Source organism: Rhinopithecus roxellana, chromosome 8 (assembly GCF_007565055.1).
Source record: "Rhinopithecus roxellana isolate Shanxi Qingling chromosome 8, ASM756505v1, whole genome shotgun sequence".
NCBI lineage: Eukaryota > Metazoa > Chordata > Mammalia > Primates > Cercopithecidae > Rhinopithecus > Rhinopithecus roxellana.
The window spans coordinates 15,535,907-15,559,251 of record NC_044556.1 but is presented as its reverse complement, the minus strand read 5'-3'; the positions used below and the strand labels follow the sequence as shown (position 1 = coordinate 15,559,251).

At 54.9% G+C, this 23,345-nt stretch overlaps 2 protein-coding genes and 1 non-coding gene across 4 annotated transcripts; 2 read left to right on the top strand and 1 right to left on the bottom strand.

The window, feature by feature from the left end:
* Window positions 1–348: 348 nt before the first annotated feature.
* On the top strand, window positions 349–12,689 carry KRI1 (KRI1 homolog). Its single transcript, XM_030936102.1, has 19 exons — window positions 349–480; window positions 594–667; window positions 1,349–1,454; window positions 3,289–3,397; window positions 4,289–4,343; window positions 4,418–4,467; window positions 4,864–4,960; window positions 5,048–5,125; window positions 5,685–5,809; window positions 6,184–6,310; window positions 6,411–6,506; window positions 6,592–6,762; window positions 7,580–7,655; window positions 7,759–7,847; window positions 7,924–8,047; window positions 8,134–8,264; window positions 10,445–10,509; window positions 10,604–10,702; window positions 11,500–12,689. The coding sequence occupies exons 1-19, from the start codon at window positions 369–371 to the stop codon at window positions 11,834–11,836; spliced, it is 2,121 nt and encodes a 706-aa protein (XP_030791962.1). The 5' UTR covers window positions 349–368; the 3' UTR covers window positions 11,837–12,689.
* Window positions 12,363–22,276, bottom strand: ATG4D (autophagy related 4D cysteine peptidase). 2 transcript variants are annotated; one of them, XM_010373761.2, is made up of 10 exons: window positions 21,845–22,276; window positions 21,283–21,366; window positions 21,025–21,198; window positions 19,077–19,353; window positions 18,939–19,003; window positions 17,183–17,313; window positions 13,786–13,864; window positions 13,640–13,716; window positions 13,438–13,557; window positions 12,363–12,882 (listed from the first exon to the last, which is right to left on the bottom strand). In XM_010373761.2, the coding sequence occupies exons 1-10, from the start codon at window positions 22,077–22,079 to the stop codon at window positions 12,700–12,702; spliced, it is 1,425 nt and encodes a 474-aa protein (XP_010372063.2). In that variant the 5' UTR covers window positions 22,080–22,276; the 3' UTR covers window positions 12,363–12,699. The 2 variants fall into 2 exon arrangements, with proteins under 2 accessions (XP_010372063.2, XP_010372064.2); XM_010373762.2 differs by having other exon boundaries at window positions 21,283–21,440; window positions 21,845–22,275.
* Window positions 14,661–14,722, top strand: LOC115899409. Its single transcript, XR_004059122.1, has one exon. It is a non-coding gene; the product is annotated as a U7 small nuclear RNA (small nuclear RNA).
* Window positions 22,277–23,345: the final 1,069 nt, after the last annotated feature.

Sequence of the window (23,345 nt, the reverse complement as noted above, 5' to 3'; positions counted from 1 at the left end):
GGGTCGGGGATCGTGGATGCGGTGGGTGAGGGGAGAGAATAGTAATTCCCAGGGCGCCAGGGTGAGTGAGCTGGGTGGGGCAGCGGTTTTCGCTGTCAGAACGGAAGGGAAGCAGGAAACCGCGAGTGGAGAAAGGGCCCCCAGATGTCAGCTGGGTGCCCGGAGCACAGGGGGTGGGGCGGGTGGGCGGTGGCCGCGGCCTTCCCCGCAGGGGCGTAGCGGTGGGCGGTGACTGCGGTCATGAGGCGAAGAGGATCCTGGAAAAGCCAGGGGCGGGGTTAGGCGCGGTCCACCTCTTTTGAAAGTGGATGTGGGCGGGACCGAGGGCGGCCCCGCCCCGTCCAGGGCGTCCTCAATGCGCGTGCGCAATGGGCCACCGAGCCGCCATGCCGGAACCGCGCGGGTCGTCGCAGCTGCGGGTGAACACGGCGTTTGCCGCGCGGTACAACCGCTACCGGGAGCGCGAGGAACTGCAGCGGCGTGAGTCCGGGGCGCATGCGCGCGGGAGCCTGCGCGCGATGGGCAGTTGGGAAGTGGGGAGTCGAGCTGGTCCCGCCGGCTGACCTGGAGGGCGTCCCATCTGTGTCCCGCAGTGAAGGATCGCTACGGGGACCGGGACAGCGGCAGCGACTCCAGCTCCGAGTCGGACTCCAGCGACGAGCGCGTGGTGCGCGTCCGCGCCCCGTCCTGGACGTGCTGAGCCGTCCAAGCCCCCCCACTGCACTCCGACCCCGATGTAGACAGGGGGGCAACCCCCAATCCCAGAGCGCCCTGCGGGAGCGTCCATCCCCCGTTCCCCATCCCATGAGGGACAGACAGCGCCCTCCCTCTCCCCAGGAGAGCCAAATCCCCCTTATTTTCTACCCCCTGCCAACATCCACCTGTCCACTCCGATGTGTGGGGCGACTCTGTCCCCCAAGAACCCCCCTTTCCCCTTTCATCCTCAAGAGTCTAGCCATTTTTTAGTGTACTCCTTGCGCCACGTGGGGCGCCCAACTTCTCACAGCAGCCCTGATCTTGGCCCCACTGTACTATCTGGCCCAGCCCCTCCCCGCTGTCTCCCTTGTGCCCTCGGCCCACCTGCCCCTTGTCAAGTCCTTGTCTTCTCCAGGAATTACCTTCTCCTTGCCCCTCACTTTCCTCTACCCATATCCTGTATCTACCTGTGGCCTGCCCCTGCCCACCCCAAGAGGGCCCCTCTCTCTCCTGCTGTTTGACCGCTTGCCTCTCTTCCCCAGCCAGATCCCCGCTCCCTCCATCCTAATCCCTACGCTGAGCTCACGTGCTGGTGCCAGGGCTCTTATTACCTCCCTTCTGAAACCTATCCCCAACCCTTTTCCTGCCCTAGGAATTTGACCCCCAGCAGGAGCGAGACTTTTACAAAACGCTCTCCTTGTTGAAGAAGAAGGACCCCCGCATTTATCAGAAAGATGCCACCTTCTATAACAGAACAGGTCAGGGGCCACTCCTGTCTAAGCCTCTCCTTCCTCAGGAACGGAATCCGGGGTCCTTTCCTGAATGGATTCAGAGAAGTGACTTCTCTGAGCCTCTTTTCCTGTCTGTAAAGTATATCTAACGGTAGCATCGCTCCTCAGGGCTGTTTTAAGGATAGATTAGGATTTACCCAGTTTACACAATTCATCTGTTTTGACTGTTGAATGAATTGCTTCACAAGTCACAAGTCCTTAGCAGAGCCTAGGTTATTACTTGGTGGTGGGGTTAATGACTGTGTTCTTGGCACTGTTCAATTTAGCAATTGCTGACTGAATGATTTCAACTCCACCAGGCTGGGCAGGTGGTGCAAGCATCTAATCCCAGCACTTTGGGAGGCTGAGGTGGGAGGGTCAGTTGAGGCCAGGAATTTGAGACCAGTTTGGGTGACATAGCAAGACCCCATCTCTTTTTTTATTTTTTTGAAACGGAGTTTCACTCTTGTTGCCCAGGCTGGGCTGCAAAGGCGCGATCTCGGCTCACTGCAACCTCCGCCTCCCAAGTTCAAGCAATTCTCCTGCCTCAGCCTCCTGAGTAGCTAGGATTACAGGCATGTGCCACCACGCCCAGCTAATTTTGTATTTTTAGTAGAGACAGGGTTTTTCCATGTTGGCCAGGCTGGTCTCGAACTCCTGACCTCAGGTGATCCGCCCACCTCAAAGTGGGCGTGATCACAAGCGTGTGATTACAAGTGCTGTGATTACAAGCGTGAGCCACTGTGCCTAGCTTTTTTTTTTTTTTTTTTTTGAGACAGAGTTTTGCTCTTGTTGCCCAAGCTGGAGTGCAATGGCACGATTTGGGCTCACTGCAACTTCTGCCTCCGGGGTTCAAGCGATTCTCCTGCCTCAGCCTCCTGAGTAGCTGGGATTATGGGTGCATGGCACCACGCCCAGCTACTTTTTTATATTTTTAGTAGAAACGGGGTTTCACCATGTTAGCCAGGCTGGTCTTGAACTCCTGACCTCGGGTAATCCACCCGCCTTGGCCTCCCAAAGTGCTGGGATTACAGGCATGAGCCACTGCACCTGGCGGCAAGACCCCATCTCTACAAAAGATTCAGAACTCAGCTGAGCATGGCTGGTTATATGTGCCTATAGTCCCAGGTATTCGGGAGGCTGAGGTGGGAGGATTGCTTAAGCCCATGAGTTCGAGGCTGCAGTGAGCAGTGGGCTAGGATATTTACACTGCACTCCAGCCTGAGCAAGAGTAAGACCCCAACTCTCAAAAAAATTAATTATAATAATTAATCAGGCTGGGCATGGTGGCTCATGCCTGTAATCCTAGCACTTTGGGAGGTTGAGGCGGGAGGATCACTTGAGGTCAGGAATTCGAGACCAGCCTGGCCAACATGGTGAAACCCCATCTCTACTAAAAATACAAAAAGTAGCTGGGCATGGTGGTGCACACCTGTAATCCCAGCTACTCAGGAGGCTGAGGCAGGGGAATCGCTTGAACCTGGGAGGCGGAGGTTGCAGTGAGCCGACATCACATCATGCACTGGGCAACAGAGCGAGACTCTGTCTCAAAAAATAATAATAATGGCTGGGCGCGGTGGCTTAACGCCTGTAATCCCAGCACTTTGGGAGGCCGATGCGGGCAGAATCAAAGCAGGAATTGCGGACTGAATGACCCCAACCCCACCAGATGGTGAGAAGCACAATACTCTTAGTCAGCTGGGAATTGGTGGATTCAGGATTTGAATCCTTTGTCTAATCCTGGCCCTGCCCTGTGGGATTCTCTGCCAGGGGAAAGAAGGGGGTTGTGGGTGATGGCAGGTGTCTTTTGGTGGGTTAACAGCATCGTCATCGGACAGCGAGGAGGAGCCAGCAGCCTTGGAGAAGCAGAAGAAAGTGCGGCCCATGTACCTGAAGGACTACGAGAGGAAGGTTGTCTTGGAGAAGGCAGGGTATGGAGAAGGCCCACATCCCCACCCGCTGGTTCCCAGCCCTGTCAGGTCTATGGGGGTCTTAGGGGCAGGAGAGGAAAAAAGCTGGCAACTTGGGCTGGGCATGGTGGTTCATGCCCATAATCCCAGCACTCTGGTAGGCTGAGGCAATAGGATCGCTTGAGGACAGAAGTTTGAGATCAGCCTGGGCAACATACCCCGCCTCTACAAAAAAATTAAAAATTAGCTGGGCCTGATGATGTGTACCTGTAGTCCCAGCTACTCAGGAGGCTGAGGCAGGAGGATTGAGCCCAGGAGATGGAGGCTGCAGTGAGCTATGATCAGGCCACTACACTCCAGCCTGGGCAACAGAAAAAAACCCTGTCTCAAAAAGAAAAAAGGCCAGGCATGGTGGCTTATGCCTATAATACCAGCACCTTGGGAGGCTGAGGCGGGCAGATCACCTGAAGTCAGGAGTTTGAGACCAGCCTGGCCAACATGGCAAAAGCCTGTCTCTACTAAAAATATAAAAATTAGCCAGATGTGGTGGCGGGAGCCTGTAGTCCCAGCTACTTGGGGAGGCTGAGGCAGGAGAACCGCTTGAATCGGGGAGGTGGAGGTTGCAGTGAACTGAGATCATGCCACTGCACTCCAGCCTGAGGGACAGCGCAAGACTCTGGCTCCAAAAAAGAAATGCTGTCACCCAGGATTGGAAAAGAAAAGATTAAAAAAAAAAAAAAAAGGCTGGAAACCCACCCAAATCGCAGGTACCCCTGAGAGCCGGGGCCTCAGTGATTCCATAGCCCTCTGATGACCCCCGCCAGCTGTTGCTTGGAATAGCCGCTCCACATGGGCGTGGGGACAGCTGGGCCCTGGAAGATACATTCTGAAGACCCCACTTTTCCTTTACAGCAAATATGTCGACGAGGATAACTCAGACAGGGAGACTTCCAATCATAGACTCCAGGTGGGTGGGGTGGAGGCTGGTTTGGGGGGCTGAGGAGCCCAGGGCTGGCCTGAGACCTTTGCCCCTCTCTGCAGGAGACATCGTCGCAAAGTTATGTGGAGGAACAGAAACAGCTCAAGGAAAGGTGAGGCTGGGGGGGTGGGAATGGCCCAATGGAGGAAAGTTGAGGCTCAAGGGTTGGATAGGGATGGGTTCAAATTGAGCTCTGTCACTTTCTATGTACCTCAGTTTCCTCATCAGTTAAACGGGGTTAATAACATCACAGCACTGCTCTGAGCTTGTTGACAGGAGAGCTCAGGGCTTAGTACATGGGATTAATTTTGGGGCAGCCGGCCCGGTGAGGTGGCTCACGCCTGTAATCCCAGGGCTTTGGGAGGCAGAGGAGGGAGGATCACTTTAGCCCAGGAGTTCAAGACCAGCCTGGGCAACATAGTGAGACTACAGCTCTACAAAATAAATGTTGGGGCAGCAGACAGGGGCCCGCCTGTCTGTCCTGAGGCTTGTTTTCTCTCGTGGGCAGCTTCCGGGCATTTGTGGAGGACAGTGAAGACGAGGACAGCGCTGGGGAGGGCGGCTCCAGTTTGCTGCAGAAACGTGCCAAAACCAGGCAGGAAAAGGTGGGTACCAGGGCCTGACTGGACTGCTGGGGACAGGGCAGCAAGTGGTTGGGCATCTGCAGATGCTCAGTGCTAGCTTTCCCCCAGGCCCAGGAGGAGGCCGACTACATCGAGTGGCTGAAGGGACAGAAAGAGATTCGGAACCCAGAGTCCCTGAAGGAACTGGTGAGTTCTCACGCATGGTCGCTGATGGAGTAGACTGTGTGTTCTGAATCCGTCCAACCTATTTACAGAAAGTAACTCTCTGAAGATGGGATGTGCACATCTCTGGGCCTCAGCTCCTACATCTCTTTAAATGGGGATAGGCTGGGCGCCGTGGTTCACACCTGTAATCCCAGTGCTTTGGGAAATCAAGGCAGAAGGATTGCTTGAGGCCAGGAGTTTGAGACCAGCCTAGGCAACAACAGCAAAACCACTCTACAAAAAAATGAAAAAATTAGCCAGGCATGGTGGCACGCGCCTGTAGTCTCAGATACTTGGGAGGCTAAGGTGGGAGGATCTTGTGAGCCCGGGAGGTTGAGTCTGCAGTGAGCTATGATCACACCACTGTACTCTCACCTGGACGGCAGAGCAAGACCCTGTCTTGAAATAAAAAAAATAAAAAACCAAAATGGGGCTAATGTCACCTACTCCAGAGGCTGGCTTGTGAGGGCCACGTGGTGAGCACGCCTGCCCTCCTTCCCTGTCCCGCATTGACCAGAGTCCTGTCTCCTGTCACCCCCAGACCCATCTCAAGGAATACTGGAACGATCCTGAGTTGGATGAAGGGGAGCGGTTTCTGCGGGATTACATCCTCAACAAACGCTACGAGGAGGAGGAAGATGAGGAGGAAGAGGAGGAGGAGGAGGGGTGAGCCACTGCCTCTCCCCAGGGCCTAGATTTTGGGTGCGCTTCCTGACGTATCCCCAGGTGGCACTGGCCAGGAGGCAGAGGGCACTGTGTGTATTTTTTTTCACACAGGGTGGCAGAGTTAGTCTTCTGCAAGGCAGGGCCACAGAGTGTAGGCTCTGGAGCCAGGTGGCACTGCCACAAATCCTGGTTCTGCTTTGAGACTTCCATGCCTCAGTTTCCCCATCTGTAAAATGAGGACAATAGCAGCGTGCACCTTGTAGGGTTCTTGCGAGGATTAAATGAGTTCGTATGCTTCGTACCCAGGCGTGCAGGAAAGGGGGGCTCGACCTCGCTTGGCTGGTCCCCTGGCGTCACCACATCTTGTTCCTCAGGGTCCCCGGCCCCCCAGTCCAGCTGGCTGTGGACGACTCCTCAGACGAGGGGGAGCTGTTTCTGAAGAAACAGGAGGACTTCGAACAGAAGTACAATTTCCGTTTCGAGGAGCCGGACTCAGCATCGGTGTGTGGCTGGGGCTGGGGAGGACTCGGCCCCCGGGGTCCAGGCCCAGGGAACTCCACACCATCCCTGCGGCCTTCTGGGCTTTTCTGCTTGTCCCTAGGTCAAGACCTACCCACGCAGCATCGCGTCCTCCGTGCGCCGTAAGGATGAGCGCAGGAAGGAGAAGAGGGAGGAGACTCGGGAGCGAAAGAAGAGGGTGAGTGTGAGGGCGGCCAGCCGCGGAGGACCCCCCAGCCCTGCAGGAAAGCCCATGTCCTCCCTCCCTCTGCCTGGGCCTGCAGGAGAAAGCAAAGAAGCAGGAAGAGCTCAAGCAGCTGAAGAACCTGAAGAGGAAGGAGATTCTGGCCAAGCTGGAGAAGCTGCGGAAAGTCACAGGCAATGAGACGCTGGGCCTCGAGGAGGGGGATCTTGAAGACGACTTCGACCCTGCCCAGCACGACCAGCTCATGCAGGTGCGGCCTTCATCCCGGCCCACCATGACACTGAGCTCACACAAACGTGGCTCTCACTGGGCACGGTGGCTCACGCCTGTAATCCCAGCACTTTGAGAGGCTAAGGCAGGCGGATCACAAGGTCAGGAGATAGAGACCATCCTGGCCAACATGGAGAATCCTCATCTCTATAAGATAAAAAATGAGCTGGGGTATGGTGGCGGGCACCTTTAATCCTAGCTACTCGGGAGCCTGAGGCAGAGAATCGCTTGAACCTGGGAGGTGGAGGTTGTAGTGAGCCAAGATAGCACCATTGTACTCCAGCCTGGGCTATTGGGTGAGACGCCGTCTCAAAAAAAAAAAGACCTTAGCCGGGTGTGGTGGCACATGCCTGTAATCCCAGCTATTCCGGAGGCTGAGGCAGGAGAATTGTTTGAAACCAAGAGGCAGGGGTTTGCGGTGAGCCGAGATAGTGCCATTGCACTCCAGCCTGGGCAACAACAGCGAAATTCTGTCTCAAAAAAAAAAAAAAAGACCCGGGACCTGAGTAGTACACCAGGTGTTGGGCACCGCAGGGGCAAAGGCCTGTAGGAAGGCAGACTGTGGATGTGTGGAACTGAATGGCAGCCAGTACATCACAGGGTAGAGAGCAGGGCAGTTGGCGGAAGGTCCTGGACATGCAGGGTTCCCCGACCTCAGGAGCTAGGTCCTGGGAGGGCTCTGGGGAGTCCCACGAGCTGCAGGAATAAAGCTGCCACGGAGGGGCTCACTGGCATCGTGGGGGCTCAGCTCCTCCGTCTCGAGTGGGCCCTGGTAACCCCCAGCCCTGACCCTGCAGAAGTGCTTTGGGGACGAGTACTACGGGGCCGTGGAGGAGGAGAAGCCGCAATTTGAGGAAGAGGAAGGGCTTGAAGGTGAGATCAGCTGAGGCACTGGGCTGGGGATTGGGGACTGGGGACTGGGCCTAAAGCCCAAGGTCCCACACTGGCCCCACCTGTCTGTTCTCTCTGCATCCAGATGACTGGAACTGGGACACGTGGGACGGGCCTGAGCAGGAGGGAGACTGGAGCCAGCAGGAGCTACACTGTGAGGACCCCAACTTCAACGTAGGTGTCACGGGTTGGGGGAGTCCCAGGGGCCCTGACGGAGGGCTGGTGGGATCTGACCTGTGCCTCCTGGCAGATGGATGCTGACTACGACCCCAGCCAGCTGCGAAAAAAGCGTGAAGCCCCCTCGACGGGCAAGAAGAAGCGCAAGTCGCCCTTCGCCACGGCCGTGGGGCAGGAGAAGCCTGTGTTCGAACCCGGTGAGGCCCAGGTGGGCAGGCCGTGGGTGGGCAGGGGGCTCCACGAGACCTGGCACAGCCCGGCAGCCTGGCTCTGTCTCGAGCAGGGGACAAGACGTTCGAGGAGTACCTGGATGAGTATTACCGGCTGGACTACGAGGACATCATCGATGACCTGCCCTGTCGCTTCAAGTACCGCACCGTGGTGCCCTGCGACTTTGGCCTCAGCACTGAGGAGGTAAGGGCCCTGGGCAGGCAGAGACACTGCAGAGGGCACCTGGTATGCCGGAGGGGTAGAGAGCTGGCCCTGACCCGATCTCTGTTGCTCAGAAATGCCACACATGGCAGTCTCTTTCTTCATCTTGAAAATGGTAATATTCGGCTGGGTGCGGTGGCTCACGTCTTTGGGAGGCTGCAGCACTTTGGGAGGCCAGGACAGGTGAATCACCTGAGGTCAGGAGTTCGAGACCAGCCTGGCCAACATGGTGAAACTCCGTCTCTACTGAAAATACAAAAAAATTAGCCAAGCATGGTGGCTGGCGCCTGTAGTCCCAGCTACTTGGGAGGCTGAGGCAGGAGAATCGCTTGAACTCAGGAGGCAGAGGTTGCAGTGAGCTGAGATTGCACCACTGCACTCCAGCCTGGGTGACAGAGCAAAACTCTATCTCAAAAAAAAAGAAAAGAAAAGAAAAGAAATGCTAATAGTCCTAATGACAGTACTAATAACATTACCTTGCCCCAAAGGTAATATTACTACCTTCTACAAGGTGGGGGCTTAAAACAGTGCCTCGCCTGTGGCACGCCCTGTAAATATTACTTCTTTTTTTTGAGACATAGTCTCGCTCTGTCACCCAGGCTGGAGTGCAGTGGTGCCAACCTCGTGGGCTGAAGCAATCCTCCTACATCAGCCCCCCAAGTAGCTGGGACTACGGGCATGTGCCACCAAGCCCAATTAATTTTTTTTAATTAAGAAAAATATTTTTTGTATAGATGATGTTTTACCATGTTGTGCAGGCTGGTCTTGAACTCCCTGGGCTTAAACAAGCTTCCTGCTTTGGCCTCCCAAAGTGCTGGGATTCTGCGTGTCAGCCACCACACCCAGCCAATATTACTTTTTATTTTTGTTTGTTTTTTGATCGATTGGTTGATTGAGACAGTGTCTTGCTCTGTTGCCCAGGCTGGCATGCAGTGGTGCGAACTCAGCTCACTGCAAAGTCTGCCTCCCAGGTTCAAATGATTCTCCTGCCTCAGCCTCCCCAAGTAGCTGGAACTACAGGCATGTGCCATCATGCCCAATTACTTTTTGTATTTTTAGTACAGACGAGTTTTACCATATTGGCCAGGCTGATCCCGAATTCCTGGCCTCATGTGATCTGCCTGCCTCAGCCTCCCAAAGTGCTGGAAATACAGGTGTGAGCCACCAGGCCCAGCCAATATTACTTTTATTCCTGTCAGTATGTATCAGCAGCAGTCTGGCTGGTAAGACTTGGTAGCAGGGCTGGGCACACTCGCTCACACCTGTAATCCCAGTATTCTGGGAGGCTGAGGCGGGAGGATCACTTGAGCCCAGTAGTTCTGAGACTAACCTGGGCAACATGGGAGGCTGAGGCAGGAAGGTTGCTTGAGTCCAGGAGGTTGAGGCTGCTGTGAGCTGGGAGTCTGCCACTGCACTCCAGCCTAGGCGACCTAGTGAGACCCTGTCTCAACAAAAGACTTGGTGTCCTCTGGAACCAGAGGGCCCAGGTGGGTTCAAGCCCTGGCTTGGCTACTCACCAGCTGTGTCTTTGGACAAGTGATTCCCCCATCTGTGCCTCAACTCCCCATCTGTAAAATGAGACAGTAATTGATAACACCCCAACTTTGGTGACTATGGAAGGAACAGAAATGAGACCAAAGTGTGTGGCACTGCCAGGCTGCGGGCACCTACTATCCCTGACTGATGACAGCTGAAGGTGCGTGACCGTTTTCATGGTCAGCAAAAATAGCTGATGTGTACTGAGATTATATCATCGGCATTCACTCACTTCCTCTTTCTGATGCCCTTCCAGTAGGTTTGGAAACAGGCCTGGAGGCTGGGAATGACAGCCTCATATGTAACTAGGAAGCCTGGGGGTTGGCAGCGACCCCTGCCCGTTCTGAGGCCATGGCTGGGTATGGGTGACAGCTCAAACTGGAATCAATTCAGCCAACTTCCCAGCCACATGGCCTAGGGCAAGAATCCGTTCTCTGAGCCTCGGTTACCCCATCTGCTGACCTCTACAAAAAACATTGGCTTCTGTAGAGATCAGCTGTCTCTGGCCACCATGGCAGCCCTGCTGGGTGGTAGCAGCATTACCGTTTTGACTAATGACGTGACTTAGGCTCAGGGAAGACCCCGCCTGGGGAATATCACAGCAGGTCCCCACTCTCCCCACGCAGATCCTTGCTGCTGACGATAAGGAGCTGAACCGGTGGTGCTCCCTGAAGAAGACCTGCATGTACAGGTGATGGGGCGGGGCGGGGCCAGGTGCGCTGAGGGCAGCGTGGGCAGCCCCGGGTACTTCCCAGGGCACCTAACACAGGGGCATCTGACTGCAGGTCAGAGCAGGAGGAGCTGCAGGACAAGCGGGCATACAGCCAGAAGGCCCAGAACTCATGGAAAAAGCGGCAGGTCTTCAAGTCACTCTGCCGAGAAGAGTAAGCAGTGCTGGCTGGGGAAGCGTGGGTGGGAGCCAGCCAGGCCCAGGCTTGAGTCTTGGCTGTCAGCCTCTTGTTACATGACTTTGGGAATGCAGCGCCCCCCGCTCTGAGACCTGCGCTAGAATCCTACATGGGCACCATCATTGTGTGACCTTGGGCAAGTCGCTACCCCTCTCTGGGCCTCTTTCTCATAAGATGGAGATAGAGACGGTTCTGCCTCATCAGGTTGCCGAGGATGAAATGAGTTAATTCTCGTAAAATTATTAAGATATGGTAAATGCCCCATAGGTCTTAGCTGTTATTAAGATTGCTTTCACCCAGTCTAGAAGGCAGGGGTGATAGAAGCACAGTTTATTTAAAGCTAAAATGAGGCCAGGTTGTGCTCCAATCTATAATCCCAGCACTTTGGGAGACTCAAGCAGAAGACTGCTTGAGCCCAGGAGTTGGCGGCTGCAGTGAGCTATGGTAACGCCACTGCACTCCAGCCTGGGTGACAGAGCAAGACCCTGTCTCTAAGGAAAAAAAAGCTAAAATGACTTAATTGATGTGACTAGTTTAGGGCAGGCCCAGGCACAAATACCAGAATCCTCAGCCTCACAATCTAGCCTTTGGGTTCCGTAGAGAAGTCCTGGCTGTGGCCTAAGACCCAGGTCTGAATCCCAGGCAGGCCCTCGGTCGCTGCACGGCTGCTTCACTATGCCCCTCTGTTCCTTGCCTGTAAAATGGGGCATGCGTGCTCAGGAATGGGCCTGATCTTGACAGGCCTGGGCTGAGCCCTGACTTTTCTCCCTCAGGGCAGAGACGCCCGCGGAAGCCACAGGGAAGCCACAGAGAGACGAAGCCGGCCCACAGAGGCAGCTGCCAGTGCTTGATGGGGCTGGCGGGAAGCGACCCCGGCCGGAGAGTCCCCCAGCACAGGAAGAGGAGGCCCCTGTATCACTCCACAAGAAGCCAGCCCCCCAGAGGCAGAGGAGGGCCAAGAAGGCACGGCTGCTTGGTCCCACTGTGATGCTTGGTGGACGCGAGTTCAGCCGCCAGAGACTGCAGGCCTTTGGCCTCAACCCCAAACGGCTGTACTTCCGCCAGCTGGGCCGGCAGCGGAGGAAACAGGGGCCCAAGAACAGCTCCTGAGCACTGGGAGCAGGCAGGGGCCTCAGGCTCCTCCCCTCAAATCAAGCCCTGGACAGGTCTCGCACCCACAAGTACCATCTGCTGCAGAGAACCTCTCATCTGTGGCCAGAACGCCTGTAATCCCAGCACTTTGGGAGGCTGAGGTGAAAGGATTGCTTGAGCCCAGGAACTGGAGACCAGCCTGGGCAACACAGTGAGACTCCATCTCTACAAAATGTGGTGGCACATGCCTGTAGTCCCAGCTATTCAGGAGGCTGGGGAAGGAGGATCATCACTTAAGGCCAGGAATTTGAGGCTGCAGTGAACTATGATTGCACCACTGCACTCCAGCCTGGGCGACAAAGCGACTCTGTCTCTTAAAAAAAAAAAAAATTAAACACGTATAGCTGCGGGTAAGGAAATCGTCCCATTTTATGGATGTGGAAACTGAGGCTGACTTAAACTTCCCGTGACTTAGAACTCTCATCTCGAGACACCTCCCAGACCCCACATCCCCTTAGAACGCTGCGCCCAGCCACACCCACGATCAAGTCACACAACTTTATTGGCCCCCAGCAGCCACAGTTCCCCCTAGGGGGCTTTGGGACAGGGAGGGCCCGGGCGTCCAGTGCAAACTACAGTACGTGAGTCAGGCCCTGAGGGGGGTGCCCGGAGTCCTCCCTCCCTACCCTGCCAGGAGGGCCCCGCTGGTGGGAGACAGGTGCATGGGCTCTGTCCCTGGCTGAATGGCCCCAGACTGGTTGCAGCTGGGCTTGAGGGGCTGAGAACAGGAAGTTCTCACTGCCAGAGCTCAAGATCCCACACTCGACATGACATAAATAAAAAAATAAATAGTGTTGCATCTTTTCCCTCATCCCCTCCCTTTATAAAAACACAAACTCCTCAGAGCTGGGGCGTTTGGCCCTGAGGAGCCGCCCTGTGCGAGGGAGCCGGAGTGTAGGCTGGGAGAGCTGGGAGCAGAGGTCATCCAGGCTGTGGTCCTGAGCATGGCCCTCGGCCAGGGTGAACATGGGGTACCGCTCTGTGGCTGAGGAGGAGCTGAGGACCTGGCGGGAGGAGGGAGACAGGCTCAGCCACAAACAGTGCCAAGCCATGTTCCTTAGCCCAGGTTTATTTAGCAGGTGCTTCTCAGGACCACCTCTCCAAGACAGGGCAGCCAATCAGCACCCTCCATCCCCTGGCCACAGTGATTGGCTCAACCATGAGCATGTGACCCAGCTTGGCCAGAGACTTGACAGTCATGGGATTTTTGCTGCAAAACCCACATTCCCCTTCCAGTGACCAGAAGGTGGGTGCCCGGAAGGGCTGGTGGCCATCTCTTGCCCCCATAAGGGTAGAGCCCTGGTTGGACAGCAGGGCCAAGAGACAGATTTCCCACCACTTGAGCCCCTGGATACAGCTGCCTCCAAGGGGTGACGCCCTCAACTCGCAGGACGGCCTTGACCTAACAGTTGGCTTTGGCATTCCCACCTTTTCAGGGGTGGACCCCCAGCCTGGAAGCAGCACCCCAGCTCTGCTGGACTCGAGGCCTCTGTTTCTCTTTCACCCCCAGCCCTGCCCGACTGCCCCCCTCACCCTACTCCAGCTTTCCTCTTGCTCACCCTGGTCAGCTCTGAGCAGAGTGTCTCAAACTCCTTCCTGTCTCCAGCATAGAAGCCCACAGTACAGCTTGGGTCCATCTTGGCGAAGGCCATCTTGCGGGGCGAGGTGCAGTGGAAGGACTGGGGCAGACAGATGAAGGAGGCTCAGGCCCCTGCCGCCCACCCGCCACGGCCCCAACCATACACTGGGGCTCCCACTCACCTCCAGGGGGAAGTTGGCCTGACTGACATCCACAGTGGGCTGGCAGTAGTGAGGGTCCAGGTACAGCAGGAAGTCATCTGCAGGGGGTGCAGGTGTGAGTGGGGGTGCGGTGGGGCGTGGGGGGAGTGAGGAGGGGGTGGGCCTACCTTGGTAGCCAATGAAGTACAGTGAGTGTCGCGGTTTCCCGCCCATGATGCCCAGGCACAGCTCGCAACGCAGAAGTTCCTGCAGGGAGGAGGGTGGGCAGGTGCTGTCAGGCAGCCACTCAACAAACGCTTAGCAAACGCCTCCTCCGTTGAGAACCCAGCCTCTGGAGGGCAGCAGTGATCAAGACCACAAGACCCTTGCCCTCAGGAGCTGACATCCTAGTGTGAGAGACTAACAAGGAAGACGATTACATGATTTTTTTTTTTTTTTTTGAGACAGAGTCTCACTCTGTTACCCACCCTGGAGTGCAGTGGCCCAATCGGCTCACTGCAACCTCCACCTCCTAAGTTCTCCTGCCTCAGCTTCTCAAGTAGCTGGGATTATAGGCACCTGCCACCACGCCCGGGTAATTTTTTGCATTTTTAATAAAAACGGGGTTTCACCATGTTAGCCAGGGTGGTCTGGAACTCCTCCTAACCTCAGGTGATCTGCCCGCCTTGGCCTCCCAAAGTGCTGGGATTACAGGCTGAATTGCGGTAGCACAATCTTGGCTCACTGCAACCTCCACCTCCTGGGTTCAAGCAGTTCTCCTGCCTCAGCCTCCTGAGTAGCTGGGATTACAGGCACCCGCCACCACGCCCAGCTCATTTTTGTATTTTTAGTAGAGACGAAGTTTCACCATGTTGGCCAGATTGGTCTTGAACTCCTGACCTCAGGTGATCCACCTGCCTCGGCCTCCCAAAGTGCTGGGATTACAGGCGTGGGCCACGATGCCCAGTCAATTACATGATGTATCTCATGTGTTAGAGGTGATTAACTATATGGAAAAGAATAAAAGAGGGAAGGGAGCCTTGTGATTTTAAGTAAGGAGGTCAAACATTATCACTCTTTTAGAATTTGTCTCATAGGTTTTCTGGTTCTCACTGGAAAACCTCCCATGCAAAAATATTTTAAAACAGGAGCCAAGCAGTGGTTCATGTCTGTAATCTCAGTGCTTTGGGAGGCCGAAGTAGGAGGATCACTTGAGTCCAGGAGTTCAAGACCAGCCTGGGCAACATGGTGTGACCCTGTCTCTACAAAAAAAAAAAATGAGCTGAGAGTGGTGGTATGTGCGCCTGTAGTCCCAGCTACTCAGGAGCTGAAGTGAGAGGATCACTTGAGCCCAGGAGGTCAAGGCTGCAATAAGGTGAGACTGTACCACCGCACTCCAGCCTGGCTAACAAAGACTCTGAATCAATCAATCATAAATAAATAAACAAGAGAGTCAGGATAGCCCCTACTGAGAGATGATGGAAAGAGCTGAAGGATTTCTTTTGATGGTTAGTGTTAGTAAAATAAACGAACAAATATTTAAATAACTAATAAAAAATACAAAAGGAGCTGGGCGCGGTGGCTCACGCCTGTAATCCCAGCACGTTGGGAGGCCGAGGCGGGAGGATCACGAGGTCAGGAGATTGAGACCATCCTGGTTAACACAGTGAAACCCCCATCTCTACTAAAAATACAAAAATGAGCCAGGAGTGGTGGCAGGCACCTGTAGTCCCAGCTACTTGGGAGGCTGAGGCAGGAGAATGGTGTGAACGCAGGAGGTAGAGCTTGCAGTGAGCCGAGATTGTGCCACTGCACTCCAGTCTGAGTGACAGAGCGAGACTCCGTCTCAAAAAAAAAAACAAAAAAAACCACACACACACACAAAAGAAGTCACCTGCATCACTGCTGAAAGAGCACTCCAAGCAGCAGGGGCAGCAAGTGCAAAGGCCCTGAGGCAGGAGTGTCTGAAATAGGTGAGGAGGCCTCTGTGGCTGGAGCAGAGTGTGGGAGAAGGATATGAGGTCAAGGTGGGAGATGACCTCAAGAAGGTGGTGGGGACAAATAGTGCCGGGCTCCGTGGGCCACTGGGAGAACTGGCTTTTATTTGGAGGCAAATACACAGGGGACTTTCCAGCCTCAGTGTCTCTGTCTTGTTGTTCCTTTTCCCTGGAGCACTTCTCCTCTGGCTCCTCATTTGCCTGGTGGCTGCAGAGGGGCTTTTCTAGGCTCTGCTGCTACCCTCATCTGCCCTTCACTGGGTTACTGTTTTTTTAAATCTGTGTAGAGGCTGGGCGCGGTGGCTCATGCCTGTAATCCCAACGCTTTGGGAGACCGAGGTGTGTGGATCACCTGAGGTCGGAAGTTCGAGACCAGCCTGGCCAACATGGGGAAACCCCATCTCTGCTAAAAATACAAAAATTAGCCAGGCATGGTGGCACACGCCTGTAATCCCAGCTACTTGGGAGGCTGAGGCAGGAGACTTGCTTGAACCTGGGAGGCGGAGGTTGCAGTGAGCTGAGACGGTGCCACTGTACTCCAGTATGGGCAAGAGAGCGAGACTCTGTTTTCAAAAAAAATTGTGTAGAGATGGGGGTCTCATTATGTTGCCCAGGCTAGTCTTAAACGATCCTCCTGCCTCGGTCTCCTAAAGTGCTGGGATTACAGGTGTGAGCCACTGTGCCTGGCTTCATTCCAAGTGGTGATGCCACTTTGGTTACAGAGCCACTGCTGAGCATCCTCCCATCAGAATGTCTGCTCCTAGCAGGCACACTCCAAATTCCTGCCTGTTTTGTTCCCCTCTGAACCCCCAGCAGTCGGGACAGTGGGGAGCACACATAGCAGGTGCTCCACGGTATCAAAAAAGAAGGGATGGGCCAGGCGCGGGGGCTCATGCCTGTAATCCCAGCACTTTGGGAGGCTGAGGCAGGTGGATCACCTGAGGTCAGGAGTTTGAGACCAGCCTGGCCAACATGGCGAAACCCCATCTCTACTAAAAATACAAAAGTTAGCCGGGCATGGTGGCACGTGCCTGTAGTCCCAGCTACCTGGGAGACTGAGGCAGGAGAACTGCTTGAACTCGGGAGGTGAAGGTTGCAATGAGCCAAGATTGAGCCACTGCACTCCAGCCTGGGCGAAAGAGCAAGACTCTGTCTCAAAAAAAAAAAAAAAAAAAAAAAGGGATGGCTGGTGCGGTGGCTCACGCCTGTAATCCCAGCACTTTGGGAGGCCAAGGAGGGTAGATGACCTGAGGTCAGGAGTTCAAGATCAGCCTGACCAAAATGGTGAAACCCCGTCTCTACTAAAAGTACAAAATTAGGTGGGCGTGGTGGCGCATGCCTGTAATCCTAACTACTTGGGAGACTGAGGCAAGAGAATCGCTTGAACCCAGGAGGCGGAGGTTGCAGTGAGCTGAGATCATGTTATTGCATTCCAGCCTGGGCAACAAGAGCAAAACTCTGTCTCAAAAAAAAAAAAAAAAAAAAAAAAGAGAAGGATGAGGGCTGCATAAAACAGCAGCCCTAACCTAAACTAAACAAGTCTGGAGGGCTCCCAGGTGGAGGTGTACTAGAATTCAGCTGAACCTACCTTCACACAGGGCACATACACGGGGTTGAGAGTCTCGCCACCCAGTCGCACGGGCACCAGGATGACCACAGACTTCCACTCGGCTGTGGGGTCTGGCCTGGCCACCAGGCGTGCTACATCCGCCTTGTACACTGGAGGGACGGGACGGGACGGCAACAGGTCACCTTCTTGCCACCCTTCAAGCCCCAGCGTGGCCCTCTAACCCCAGGGACTCAACCTCGCCCTTGCAATTTCTCAGTGGGCAACACTGTCATCACTAATCATAGTTCTAGTGCCCCCCAGAAAATCCCAGGACCTACAAGCAGGTGTGGACATCCCCATTTTACAGGGCAACTGAGGCCCTGGGATGTAGACCAAAAGTATATACAGTGGAAAGAGGTAGAGACTGTTCTCTCAAGCTCCTCCCCAGCCCCAGGCCTGACAGGTCCTCAGTGACTCCAGCCTTGGTTTGCCAATACAGAAACTGGAGCACTGGGCACTCGGCCCCTAAACCAAACATCCTGGTGTGTCCCTCCTCCTCCAGTCCCGTTTACTTGGGCCCATTCTCCTGCCCCCTGCCTTGCAGCTACATAAGCCCATTTCGTGCTCCTAGAGAAGTAGATTAGACCCGTTTTGGAGATGTGGTTCTCTGAAAATCGAATCTTGTCCCAAACACCTACAATCTTGCATAAAAAATTTACAGGAGTGGCCGGGCATGGTGGCTCATGCTTGTAATCCCAGCACTTTGGGAGGCCGAGGCAGGTGGATCACGAGGTCAGGGGATCGAGATCATTCTGGCTAACATAGTGAAACCCCGTCTTTACTAAAAATACAAAAAAAAAAAAAAAGAAATTAGCCGGGCATGGTGGCATGCTTCTGTAGTCCCAGCTACTCAGGAGGCTGAGGCAGAAGAATCACTTGAACCCAGGAGGCGGAGGTTGTAGTGAGTCAAAATTGTGCCACTACACTCTAGCCTGGGTGATAGAGTGAGACCTTGTCTCCAAAAAAAATAAAAAAATAAATTTTACAGGGGCTCAGCACAGTGGCTCAAGCTTATAATCCCAGCACTTTGGGAGGCTGAGGTGGGCGGATCACCTGAGGTCAGGAGTTCAAGACCAGCCTTGTCAACATGGTAAAACCCTGTCTCTACTAAAAATAGAAAAATTAGCCTGGTATGGTGGTGTGTGCCTGTAGTTCCAGCTACTCGGGAGGCTGAGGCAGGAGAATCGCTTGAACCCAGGAGGCAGAGGTTGCAGTGAGCCGAGATCGTGCCACTGCACTTAAGCCTGGGTGACAGAGTGACCTGACCTCAGGTGATCCACCCGCCTTGGCATCCCAAAGTGGTGGGATTATAGGTGTGAGCCACTGTGCCGGGCCTCTTTTTTTTTTTTTTTTTTTAATTTTATGCCAGGATCCTACTCTGTCACCCAGGCTGGAGTGCAATGGCATAATCACAGCTCACTGTAACCTCGAACTCCTGGGCTCAAGCAATCCTCCCACCTCAGCCTCCTGAGTAGCTGGGACTACAGTGTGTGCCACCATACCTGCCCTTATGTCTCTATTCTATCACTCGAGGAGAAGCCCTTAAAGTTTCTTGTTCCAGAGCGAGAGATGGAGAAGAGGGACTATCTCCTACTGCATGGGCCTTGCATCCTTCCCCAGTGTCCCTCTGCCCCAGAACTTGTTCCAGCCTCTGAGGAAGATGAACTCTAAGAATCGGGTGAGGCAGAGTCTGGCTCAGGGTGGGACCCCCGTGATCTTGGCTCCAGCCCCTTACCTGTGCAGTCCTGAGAAACGTACACCACCAGGCGGGTGACCTCGGAGCAGCTCTCCACGGCTTTCCTGGGGGCAGGAGGGAAGGCCTGAGTGCCTGCTGGTACCCAGCAACTCCCGTGATCCCTGCAGCGGCCCTCACCTGAGGATGTGTGCCACCAGCGATGGCCCATACCAGTCACCTGCCTTCTTGCCTGAGCTCTGCCCAAGCTCCACCAGCCGGTGTAGGCCAAAGGGGGCCCGGGGGTGGTCGGCGAACCAGGACACAATCTGCCGGTGCCGGCGTTCCTGCTCCAGCTCAGGGGCACCCTGGGCCCAGCGTGGGGGCATCCAGCGGGCACGCCCATGGTACTGGCTAGGTGAGGCTGACCCTGACAGCTCAGGGGGGCCCAGGCCCGTGCCCTCGGCCCATGTCCAGTCTGGTGGAATGGAGCACATAGTCAAACAGTGCTAGTGTGTCGGGGGCAGAGGTCCCATCTACACATGCACCGCACACAATGCGAATGCTCCTGAACCCCGTAATTCAACAGAATTTACATATTCCTGAAACTTATACTTATCCTTATTTTTTACTTTTTGTTACTTAAAGACAGGATCTCAGCCAGACACGGTAGCTCACGCCTGTAATCCCAGCACTTTGGCAGGCAGATCACTTGAGGCCAGGAGTTCAAGACCAGCCCGGCGAACATGGTGAAACCCCTTCTCTAATAAAAAAAAAAATACAAAAGGTAGCCAAGCATGGTGGCAGGCACCTCCCAGCTACTCGGGAGGCTGAGGCAAAATTGCTTGAACTTGGGAGGCAGAGGCTGCAGTGAGCCAAGATCTCTCCACTGCACTTCATCCAGGATGATGGAGGAAGACTCAGTCTCAAAAATAAAAATAATAATAAATAAAATAAATAAATAAAGACAGGATCTCACTGTCATCCAGACTGGAGTGCAGTGGCACGATCACTGCTCACTACGGCCTTTAAATTCTGAGCTCAACAGATTTTCCCGCCTCAGTCTCCTGAGTCGTTGGGATCACAGGCACATGCCACCACACTTGGCTAATTTTTAAAATTTTTTCGTAGAGACAGTAGTCTTGTCATGTTGCCTAGGCTGTGTCAAACGCCTGTGCTCAAGCGATCCTCCTGCCTCAGCTTACTAATGTGCCGGGCTCACAGGCATGGGCCACCACACCCGACCTGTTATTGTTGCTGGAGTCTCATTCTGTCACCTAGGTTGGAGTGCAGTGGCAGGATCATAGTTCACTGCAGCCTTGAACACCTGGGCACAAGCAATCTTCCCACCTCAGCCTCCCAGGTAGCTGGGATTACAAGCATGCACCACAGTGCCCGGCCAAAACACTTTTTTTTTTTTTTTGAGATGGAGTCTCGCTCTGCTGCCCAGGCTGGAGTACAGTAGCACGGATCTCGGCTCACTGCAACCTCCACCTTCCTGGTTCAAGCAATTCTGTGCTTCAGCCTCCCAAATTACAGGTGCCCGCCACCACACCCAGCTAATTTTTGTGTTTTTAGTAGAGATGGGGTTTCACCATCTTGGCCAGGCTGGTCTTGAACTCCTGACCTCATGATCCACCCACCTCAGCCTCCCAAAGTGCTGGGATTACAGGCATGAGCCACTGTGCCCGGTGAAACTCTTTTTTTTTTTTTTTTTTTTTTTAACACAGAGTCTCCCTTTGTTGCCCAGGCTGGAGTGCAGTGGCACGATCTCGGCTCGCTGCAACCTCTGCCTCCTGGGTTCAAGCGATTCTCCCACCTCAGCCTCCTGGGATTACAGGCGCGAGCCACCACAACCAGCTAATGTTTGCATTTTTAGTAGAGATGGGGTTTCATCATATTGGCCAGGCTGGTCTTGAACTTCTGACCTCAAGGGATCCACCCGCCTCAGCCTCCCAAAGTGCTAGGATTACAGGCATGAGCCGCCGTTTCGGCTGAAACTCTTATAAACAACTCTCATCTCTCCGAAATTTACTTGACACACAATTCTAACGTGACTTTGAACTCTTAGTTTGCAAGTAATTCTAATACTGCTGATATGGCGGTTGACCCTGTACTCTGAGTGCACACCTTCCCTGCCATTGCTCACCTCTGGGCAGGAAATGTAGCAGCAGGCCCTGTGCCAGCATCATCTGGCCACTGCGTAACATGCACCCCCAGCCACAGTCCGAGGTCAGGCAGCCCCCAGGAAGGGGTGGGAAGTCCCGGCGGTAAGTGAGCCACAGGCGGGACACAAAGTCCCGCTGGAAACGCTGTATGTCACCTACAAGAGCGGGTCTGTCAGCTGCCACCAGGGACACTCGGGCAGTGAGGCCTCCCCCAACCCAGGTCCCAACCACCAGCTCACCCTCGCCCTCGAAACGGTAGCGGCGGCCACAGAGGTGGATGCTGGAGATCTTGCTAAAGCTGGTCCGGCTTTTAACCGCCCAACCTGGGGAGACGTAGGGGCAGCGCCCAGCGAGATGAAGCACTTGCATGACAGCAACAGCGCTTCCATTCCCCCATCTGTGAAATGGGCACGATCCTAGTTCCTATCTCCGGGGTGGCTCTGGGGACTCCGTGCAACAGCCCTCTAAGTAGGAGGTGGGGCCCCCAGTGACACTTACAGGAGTGTCCACCATCAATTCAGGATGAAGGAAGGCAGTTCTGATTATTGTACCCATTTTACAGAGAGGGGCAAAAACTGAGGCGCCAAGAATGAAAGGATCTTGCCCAAGGTCACACAGGGGAATGGGCGGAGCTTGAAAACACTGTCTATTGGACCTGCCACAGGTCCACCCTGGGCAGGGCAGGGAGAGGACCCACAGGTGACTCAGGATGGGAACAAGGGTGGGATAACTGGCAGGACCGGGATCTGGTTTTCCTCAAAGGTTCCCGATACCTCCACGATCTCCGGGCCCCTTCCTCACCGTACTTGACGTTGTTCCAGGCTGTCAGGAACTTGGCCTTGAACTTGTCCACTTCGTCCGGCTCACTCGGGCCAGCCCCGGGAGAGCCAAGAGCGAGGCCGCTGGCTCCGGTGGGCCCCAGACCATTGGGGTCTGGGACTCGGGGACCCCGCAGCCTGCGGGCCTCCGGCCGGCGGCGCGCGTCCTCCGGGCTGCTGCTCCGGTACTGCGCGGCGGCCGGCGACACTGAGTTCATGGACGCGCCGGGAGGGCGGACCGAGGGCCCGGGTGGGGGCCTGTGGTCGCTGCCCCCCAAGGGCGACCCGCGGCCGGTTCACGGGGCCCTGGGAAGGCGCTACTCGGCCCCCGTCCCCAGGGTCCCGGGCCCGGCACCAGGCGCCACTTCAGCTCCCGTAGCCATCGCCATCTTAGCGGGCCAGGACCCCGGATGACGGTGGGCGTGGCCAAGCCAGACGGCCCGCCCCTCCCCGCCCTCTCCCCGCCCCAGCCGCCTTTCCTGCCCCGATCCTGGGTCGGCAGGCGCGGACCTCAAACCTGGACGCCTCCCCACGGCCTCCCCACGCCCGCCTTATCACACCGCCAGGAGTGCGACAGTCTCTTCAGGCCCTTATCAGAGGCAGCAGAGCTGGGGAGCCCCCGCCCCTGGCCCCGCCCTTAGGTCCAGGACTGACCGGGCAGGCGTCCAGGTGAGACTGCGCACCTGCCGCGCCCGCCCCGCCACCCGAGCGCACCTGCGCGGGCTGCGGACCCAGAACCCGCCCTGGGCTGGGACCAAATCGACTACTGTGACCTCCGGGGCAAGTCACGCCGCTGTGCCTCAGTTTCCTCATGTGCAAAATAGGGCTGGAATACACGTAACAACATAGACGAATCTTCATGAGAATCATGCACAGGGAAAAAAATCCACGGGTAGGCAGGCGCAGGAGGGAGGGATGAATAAAGTGCGCCAGGGAGGTTTTTTTCAGTGTTCGTTTTATCGAGACAGGATCTGGCTCTGTTGTCCAGACTGGAGTGCAGTGGTGCTTTCATAGCTCACTGCAGCCTCCAACAATGATCCTCCAACCTCAGCCTCCAGAGTAGCTGGGACAGCAGACAGGAGCCACCATGCCTGGTCAATTTTTTAAATTTTATTTGTAGATACGAGGTCTCGCTATGTTGTCCAGGCTGGTCTCAAACTCCTGGCTTCATGAGATCCTCCCACCTCAGCTTCCCAAATGCTGGGATTACAGGCATGAGCCACCACCTCAGGCAGGAATAAATTTATTTATTTATTTATTCTGTGGATAAATAGAATTTATTTATTTATTCTGTGGATAAATTCAGTATCTTGACTGTAATAGTGACTTAACAGGTGTGAAAACTCATCAGATTGTATGCTTAAAATGTGCATGGTTTTGTGTATGTCTATTATACCTCAATAAGGCTGAAAAAAAACCTTTATTTTAAAAAGTAATCAATTAACTTTTTTTTTTTTTTTTTTTTTTTTTTTTTTTTTTGAGAC

Coding starts and splice junctions, on each gene's coding strand:
- KRI1 (XM_030936102.1), top strand. CDS start 369: ATGGGCCACCGAGCCGCCATGCCGGAACCGCGCGGGTCGTCGCAGCTG. Junction 668..1,348: donor ACTCCAGCGACGAGCGCGTG/GTGCGCGTCCGC, acceptor TTCCTGCCCTAG/GAATTTGACCCCCAGCAGGA. Junction 8,048..8,133: donor GAAGCCTGTGTTCGAACCCG/GTGAGGCCCAGG, acceptor TGTCTCGAGCAG/GGGACAAGACGTTCGAGGAG.
- ATG4D (XM_010373761.2), bottom strand. CDS start 22,079: ATGAACTCAGTGTCGCCGGCCGCCGCGCAGTACCGGAGCAGCAGCCCG. Junction 19,004..19,076: donor CTGGTGGCACACATCCTCAG/GTGAGGGCCGCT, acceptor TCCTGCCCCCAG/GAAAGCCGTGGAGAGCTGCT. Junction 17,314..18,938: donor CGTTTCTCAGGACTGCACAG/GTAAGGGGCTGG, acceptor CCGTCCCTCCAG/TGTACAAGGCGGATGTAGCA.